Below are 8,761 nucleotides of genomic sequence, written 5' to 3'. Positions count from 1 at the left end.
TATATTACAACATTCTATCTCAAAAAAAAGAAAATAAAACTAAAGTTCTCTTAAACACTTCTGAGAATGTTAGTGGTTTTGTTAAATCTTTACTGTAAGCAACATTTTTTTTTTGAATGAATGAAACTGTTGGGAGTTTGCTGTTTGAGCCCTCAAATGGCAGCAGACAGACCCTTCTCTTATGCCTGGCAGCCTTGAGCAGCATCTGCTCTGGCAATTGGCCCCCCTGCCCTCATGGCAGCCTGGGTGCTCTGGATACTTTACAGTACTCTGATGGGTAGAATACTCTGATTGGTAGAACTGGAAGCTGCACTGTGATTGGTGCAAATTACCATGGTGCATCTGCACACCAGGCTCATGCCATGCCCATTTCAGGATATATTAACCTCAGGTCATTTGCCTCACTTTATGTGCCAGCCAGGAGAAAGGAGATATCCTCCTATGCTGCCCCACAGTGTTGCAACATTAAGCACAATAAAAACCTTTTCTTGCCTGCTTGTGATCTTTATCATGGGTAGGGATGGCTAAGCTCCTAACATGAACAGACAGTGGCAGTGGCAGCAGGGAGAGGCAGTAGAGATAGCAGCAGCTGCTGCCTCTTGTCTCTGTGGTCCCAGACCCACTCTTCTATTTCAGGAGAAAGAAATCAAGAAAAGCAACACATGAAAATTTCAAGATACTTTCTTAATTATCCTAACTCACGGACTTCTGTGCGTTTCCTGACCCCAGCCTTATACCTTATGGTATTGTCTTAAGAAATGTCAATCTTATTCAAACTGATCTAGGGTGATAAGCACATTAAAGATGAAGACATGCAGTTTTTGTTTTTCTGGGGTGTGGCCTGATTATATCATCCAAGCTGGCCTTTACTCCTGAACTCAATTGATCCTGCTGCTTCAACTTCCCAAGTAGCTGGGACTACAGGCACCTAACTAGTGGGACTAGACTTCCGTGCTTCCTTCCTATTTTCACATTTTATGATTCTACATAACAAAAAAGTGTAAGTAAAAACAGGTAACATTTAACGATTGTCTCTTTTACCCCCTATAAGAACCTATACAAAGGGTACTATTTATTTTATACACTTTTTTGTTGGGGGGGCTAAAACTGGACTTTGAACTCTGGGCCTCATGCTTGCTAGGCAGGATGCTCTACCACCTGAGCCAGGCCTCCAGCTCTTTTTGCTTTAGTTGTTAAATAGGGTCATGTGATTTTGGATCTAGACCACAGGCTTAGATGTTGAAGTTCCGTCCTACTTCCACCTCCCACATAGTTGGGATTATAAGCATGAGCCACTGTGCCCAGCCCTATCAACCATATGCTAGAGATGAAGAAATTGGGACAGATACCACTCCCCCACGTTATATCCGAGGAGGTAAAGCTAATTCAACCTGGGCAGTCTGACTCCAGATCCATGCTTTCATGCACTGTCCAGCTGCCTCTCTTGATGGAAAATCACCATTAGCTGCTTGGGTCCTGTTACTGGCATAGTGGAAATATCACAAATGATCTCTAAAAGCTGTTCTCCACCCTGCCATCACTATGAAAGTCACCTGGGGTGCTCTGAACAGATTTTGATGAAGTGGAAGGGCAGTCTGGGATTGGGTTTGAGGAGTTTCTTGGCGATTCAAGTGTGTAGCTGTGGTTGAGGACTATTCCAAATTTTATAGGAATGGGATTGAGGGTCAAGTTCCACTCACAAAGGATCAAGTATTGACCATCTCAATGCCAACCATTGATATCTTCATTCAAGCTTTTGAATTCTGCTACGTACAAAAAAGAATTCACTAATACTTGTCAATACCATGGGTTGTTTTAGATTATAAATTTCCTATTAAGTGTCAGCACCAAAGCTGGGCATGGTGACACAAGTCTGTAGTCTCAGGTACTGGGGAGGATGAAGCTAGAGAATGGCTTGAGCCCAGGAGTTCAAGGCCAGCTTGGCAACATACCAAGATCCCCCAACTCAAAAAAAAAAAAAATACTCAGTGTCTTATTTGTGTATGTATCCCCAAAGACTAATGACCTTAGACATTTTTCTTGAAAGTAGAGAATGATTAAACCACATCTACCTCATAATCACAGGATCTTAAGAGAACATTAAATTCATGTACTGGTTACTTGTGAATTGAACACTTACCTGCTAGGTCTTGAGATAACAAAGGCAGCACATGCTGACCTGGTAGTTTGAGGTATTTCACAGATGTTTTAGAAGGATGGATAGTGAGAAATTTTATCTGACCTCTCCTAGCACGAGTGTGTGTTCATGCCCTGGCATAGGCAGGATGGAGATGGATCAGGGCAAGACTGAGGCACTTATGCTGACTGCTACAAAAATTGCACTTGACTCTCTCACTCTGGTATAATTACCACCCAGTACCTGGTTAGTGTTGCCCTTTGTGGCACCTGGCTCACCCTTGCACTGGGCTCGGCCAATTTTCTTGCTCTGGTTTGTGTTTATTACAGTTTATCTTCAGAGTAGTTGACCACACATCCCTTTATGAATTTCTTTTTTAAGAACACCTCTGCAGAGGTGGCCTCAGATCCTAATCAAGAGAACTCCCACATCCCAAAAGCTGGATGATACACCTTCCCTGGCTGGCAAAAATCTGTTTTTTTAAGGTACAAGAGAGAAAGAAAGCACTCACCTGTCAAACCATAATCAGGACCTGTGGGAAGAACAGATGCCTACTAGCTTTGCAATAGCCACTCTTGAAACCATTCTCAAGTTCTTCGTCTTCACCCCTTTGGTGAAGTGTAGGTAGTTGGGCCCTATCTTTAGGTCTAGAGGAACCTTGAATCATTCACTTTATGCTACCAAAGCAATTCCCCCTAATTTGTTTTCTCAGCCCTTGAGCATAACTTGAGTGGAACTCAACCTTCCTACTTTAAAATTGAGTCCCAGGTTGTCCTCCCACACTGTCCTTCTGTGGGTTAGTATCTTGTAGGATGTTTCATTTAGAGTAGAACCCCTACTTCCCTGGTCTGGACAATTGAAAGCTTCCCCCTATGTTCTCACATCTTAGAATTAACCTACAGCCACAACACTGACATGGCTGTGACCCACTGTGAGGTTTGAGGCAACAATAAAGTGCCAATGTTTGCAGCATTCCTTCTAGGACTCCCTCTGTTACAGGGATAGCCCTATAATACCACCCATGGCTCATAGACATTCCTGTGTGATTTTTGACAAGAAGGGGAAAGGGGAGAATAAATCATATAAAGCACTGTCATGACCTCCAGCCCATGTCATTTGTGTCATAGTCCTAGTAAAACTACAGCTACTGAAGGCTTTTAATGGTTATGATGACTGCATATTAGTGTGGTGATTTAATATGGAAACCCACAGGACTGGATATGTCTACTGCGGCTAGAGAGGGGTCACAGCTGCTGCTGGCTCAAACCATTAAAAAGTGCCAATTACCTATTTCTACTGAGTGGTAACACCTGTGTTCAAAGACCCAAGAAGGCCAGGACTCAATAGCTAATACCAAGTATAGTGGAAAAACTATTTCCCAATGTATCTAACAGATAATGTGTTTTAGACAAGAAATCTGTTCAGGCCAGGGTGTGCTATATTGTCTAGGTACTTCATACATGCTTTATTTTCTTGTATTAAGTTATGATAATTCAACTAGAGAAATTTTCTCAAACTGCTTAAATCTAAATTAAATGCTTTGGTGAGGAAAACATTTTCTGACTGGTGGATTCTTCCAAAGTAACCCCAGTGATTACTATCTCGACACATATCATGGGTGGACTCTCCAACAAGTATTCTAAGAAGGAAGCAACTCAGCCATAAGCACTGCTTTTTATGTCATGGTACCACTGCAAAATAATACTTAATTCCTTCACAGGCATAAACAGGCAAATCAATACAGACAGAGAACTCCCACCTTGTATCTTGCATAAACCATTATAGGACCATTTTCTGCTACATATAAAGAAGGAAATTTTAAAGGCTTAGTCATCAAGTAAACAGCAGATTCAAAAGAGGATCTGGAAAAATTCCCCAATCACGTTTACATTACATTCTCCACTTGATTTTAGCCAAAAGGCTGAGAAGCGATCACACTGCATTCTTTCAGGTACTATTATCTTCAGCTGACCTGAGATTATATGGGATATTTAAGAATAAGCAAAAATACTGAAAAACTTAACTTTGGCTTGATGAAATAAAAAGGCAATTCAGGCTTTTACAATTTTAGAGTTTGTTTCACATATACAATACTGTGTTACTAAGCAATAAACACTTTCATAAAAAATTTATTTCACACTTTTATACAAATATCCACAGGAATTTTCTAATCATGAAATAATTTTACAATGCTAGTTAGTATAAAAATGTATCAAATGCAAACAGACCAGTGATTTGACTTGAGATGACATTTTTAACAACTATAAATTTAAACACCAGAACATTCTTGTCTTTGTTCTTGAACTACCTTCCCTCCCTCCCCCCTCACCCCCCTGGACATTCATTTTTATAACAAGAGGTCAACAAACTGTCAAGACATCAGCATCTTAGTATCCTGTAAAGCCAGTGGGGTAAGCTCCAAGTTCCCCCAACAAGAAACTGAGACTTCAAAACACTGTTATGACCTGTTTTAGAGAACTTTTTGTAAACAAAGTATCATTTGTAAAATCATTTGTTGTGAAAATTCCAAAATACAATAAAGTTTCAGTATCTTTTTTTTTTTTTGGTGGTACTGGGGTTTGAACTCAGGGGCTCAGGCTTGCTAGGCAGGTGCTCTTATTACTTGAGTCACTCCACCAGCCCTTATAACTATACTGGGTATTTTCCAGATAGGATCTTGGGAACTATTTGCTGGGGACTGGCTTTGAACTGAGATCCTCCTGATCGCTGTCTTCTGAATAACTAGGATTACAGGCATGAGCCACACTGGAACCCAGCAAGTCTTTAGTATCTTAAGGGTCTAGGATCTGTGAGAAGGGGGAGAAAAAAAGTTAAAACTCCAATGCAAAAATAGCACAAATAGCTGTATTTTGTTCTTTTAAAAGGTTGAGGCACTGCTTACACTATATTCAAGCAAATTAGCACCTGTTTGCTGCTGCTCACCATATAACTCAACATTTCAAAGCACAGAAATTAGAAAAAAATCAGCTTTCATATTATTCACTTTCTAGTGAATGCACAGGATCCCATCCCACCATTTTTACAATTAAAAGACAAAGACAATATAAATATATATAGATCTCTAGCTATCTATATATATATTTTTGGTGGTGTTGGGGGATCAAACCCAGGGCTTGTGCATGCTAGGTGATTGCTCTACCACTGAGCTACAACTCCAGCCTTGCAGATCTTGTTAAAGTAGTCACAAAGTCATCTGGGGAATTTAGATAGGGAAGGAAACAAAATAAGGAAATGGCACAATGGTTGTAATGACACTTAACAAGTTAAAGACCCTTCTTTAACAGTCCATCTAACTAGAAGCTGTTTGGAAGCAGGTACTTATTCAGTAGTCTTACACTGGATTGCTTCTGCATCCACCATAGCACTCACTGTTTCTTTTAAGTCCTGAATATTTGGTATTTCAGCAGTGAGTAAACTTTGCCCTAGAATTCAAGGAACTCATTTTCTCTAAGAGTTCCTTAAATTTGTAGCATGAAATTCAGAACTATCACACGGGGCTCTGAAGTGGGAAATACCAGATGTCTGATGAGAATTAACACCGGTATAGTTAACCCTCATTCTTAAGGGTTCTTTTGGGTTGAGGGGTTGGGGCTTCCATGAGGAGATGTTAAGTTATTAAAAACAACTCTAATATACTTATAAAGAGCTATCATTTTCTCTTTTTTTGCAGTAAATAATTTAGGCCAAACCAGTGACCACCCATGTTTTAAATTCTGATTGTTTAAACCAACCTGAAGGATCTTTGGCCTGTTAGTCAATAACAAGATGGTTTGAAGAAAAAAAAAATAAATATCCTATACAAATAAGTAGAACTAGCATCCAAGTCTGTGCTGCCTGTGTGTTTTAGTGAAGAGGGAGAAGGAAATCTGCGTGTATTTGGAGTGCCCGAGGATTTGCGCTTGTAGGAACGGAGAGAGGGCAGGAGGGCAACTTCACCTTCTATTGCACGTTTAATTTAAGACAGCACTTTCAACTGAGACACAGCTACCCCGACGGCAGTCTTGTGCAGGGCAGGTGTGGGGGGACGGACAGTGAACACACAGGTTCCCAATCCCATAGGAAGCATGCTTGCGGCACAGGTAGGACAGCCACTCTGTTAGCGCAGGTGATCCTGGGTACCCTCCTCCAGCTAGGCTATCAGGAGGATGTCGCAGGAGTGCAACTGGGCAGGCCCTTCCCCAGCACGTGTAAATCAGCCACACCAAAAACAAAACCTGAAAGTTAAGGCAGTTAAAGAAAAATCCATTCCAATGGTCTTAAATTTGGCTGTGCAAAACAGAAGCCGTGGCTGTGTAACAATATCCGCAGTTAAAACTGCAGGTTCGTACTGTGTGTAGTCAGTCTGAAATCAAACTTCAGGTATTGATCAGGCTTCTAGATCCATTTGTATTTCTGAGTTGGAAGGAAAAAGACATTATGGGTGCTGTGAAGCTTTTCTGGACCCCCTAGGAGTAACTTTCATTTTCACTCCACTTTGTGATCCACTGTTTTTTTTCAAGGTTATCATTGTATTTTTCGTCTTTGATTTCTCGCTCTTCTTTCCGGATCCGTACAGCATGGTATCGGGGAATGCTATCATCGTACCTAGAACGCTTGAAGAACCCACACTGGAGAAGGAGGGAGACAGAAATAGACACAAATTAATCAACCTGAAGAAAACCAAGTGCACTAACCTGCAATGTCTAAGTGTTCTGTTCAGCTAGGTCTGCCTTTGCACTAAGGGTAAAGAGACACCATTTCTTTTAAGAAAGCCCAAATAGGTTGAAAAGAACTAATGGCCGGTGGGAATAAAGAGAACAGTTATAAAACTAGAAGAAAAGTCCATTTTCATCTTGTCTTTATATTTTACAACAATGAATGCTACCTCTTGACTAATAATTTAAGAATTTGTGAAACAGTGCTTCCATTAAAAAAATATTACATATAAAAGACCAAATTTTTAGATTACTATATTATTGTAAGCACACAAACACAAAAAAAAAAAAATTGAGGGGGAAAGAGACATGATCTTGCTATATAACTCAGGCTGGCCAAGAACTTACAATCCCTCTACATTAGCCTCTATTACAGGCATGCACCACCACACTGGGCTTAAGAACAATTTTTTAAAAGACATAGATAAAAAAATGTGCCTGGCACTGGTAGCTCACACCTGTAATCCTAGCTACTCAGGAAGCAGAGATCAGGTGGATTGTGGTTCGAAGCCAGCCCACGCAAATATTTCACAAGACCCAGGAGGATCCTGGTTTGAAGCCAGCCCAGGCAAAATAGTTCACAAGACTCAATCTTGAAAAAAAGAAAAAAAATCACTAAAAAGAGAGCTGATGGAGTGGTTCAGGTGCAGGCCCTGAATTCAAGCCCCAGTACTACAAAAGAAAAAAAAAAAAAAAGACTTTGTACTCCCACTAATAAAATGTAAATCAGGTCACAACTATTTTACAAATAACCATTTGAATATACCATGTTCCAAAGGGTTAATTTAAGAATTGTCTACTCTTTTCTGAGATTTCAGTATATATATATGCTACAAGGTCATTTACATTGTTTAGATTTACTGTTGTGCTTCAGGTTAAACTTTTTCATTAATAAACCTCAAAATAATTGTGTCCTGCAATAAACTCAATCATGTACCACACAGGACTTCAGGAAGGTGTCATTTCATGAGTTTTAGAGCATTCTCTAATTTTTCCTCTTCTTTTGCAAAAAAAACCCATTTACATTCAAATTGCTAATAAACACATATTTTATTCACTGTTTTAAAACTATTCAAAATTAAGACTGAATTTTTTAATGAAGAAATATATTTTAAAAAAGCTGTTTTCCAGTTAAAAAATGTAGCTTAGAAGGATAAAAAAGACACTTAGAATGATCGATTAATGTGTTTATTATAGGACAACAACAGGAATAGAACATTTATGTTGAAGGATGTTATAAAAATGCCATGGGACAAGGAAAAACCACATACCTAGTTATCACTAAATCAATAGGCCAAGAAGTTTTGTTCTAGGCCTTTTCTATATGGACTCATTTGTTAGTCTGTGCAAAAAAAAAAAAGTCATGTACTTATCCATTACAAAATGACTGCTGGCCTGCCCCATTTAAAAAAAGCAGGAAATTAGGGATGAAATGTAAAATCAAAACTGTAATGTTGAGATTCATCGTGACAGTGCCATGGAAGGGGATCACAGGAATAGTTGTATAGTCTGATGTCCACAGAAATGGAAAAAGGAATTGCCAACAATTCCTGTTTCCATGGGTTTACAAAACAGAAGCAAAACACGAATTCCAAATCAGCTGAGACCCAAGGTGGAATGTCTCTGGAGATGTAAAGCTGGTCAAACTCCATTACAACATAGTGAAATAAAAATGGCCTGCGACATTTTTGGTAATAGAATTTTGTACATTGTGTACTTGGGCACGGAGCCATCTCATGAAGTAGGACGTAAAGCCCATCTTACTGACAGTCAGCCTTCGTTGTAATGGTCTTTGCCCTGAAGGAGATACGCAGGGAAATGAAACTGCATGCTTAGCTGGCATAAAACAATTTCTGAGCAACAGTAAAAAGCATTCCAAGCCTGCCCCATCACTTCATAGCAAGGAGAG

The 8,761-nt window shown here is 39.7% G+C and overlaps 1 protein-coding gene across 3 annotated transcripts in view; it reads right to left on the bottom strand.

Annotated features, from left to right (window-relative positions):
- Positions 1–4,246: 4,246 nt before the first annotated feature.
- Itga6 (integrin subunit alpha 6) overlaps positions 4,247–8,761 on the bottom strand; it is a 70,480-nt gene continuing 65,965 nt past the window's right edge. For 2 of the 3 annotated variants that reach the window (XM_074071111.1, XM_074071109.1), the window contains one exon: positions 4,247–6,765. In XM_074071111.1, coding sequence (XP_073927212.1) covers positions 6,604–6,765 — 162 coding nt within the window. In that variant the 3' untranslated portion in view covers positions 4,247–6,603. The remainder of the gene's footprint in view (positions 6,766–8,761) is intronic. The other variant, XM_074071110.1, reaches the window with a different exon arrangement.

Source organism: Castor canadensis, chromosome 4 (assembly GCF_047511655.1).
Source record: "Castor canadensis chromosome 4, mCasCan1.hap1v2, whole genome shotgun sequence".
In the NCBI taxonomy this organism is placed as follows: domain Eukaryota; kingdom Metazoa; phylum Chordata; class Mammalia; order Rodentia; family Castoridae; genus Castor; species Castor canadensis.
Note: the sequence above shows the minus strand (reverse complement) of the source record. Positions and strands in the feature narration are given on the sequence as shown.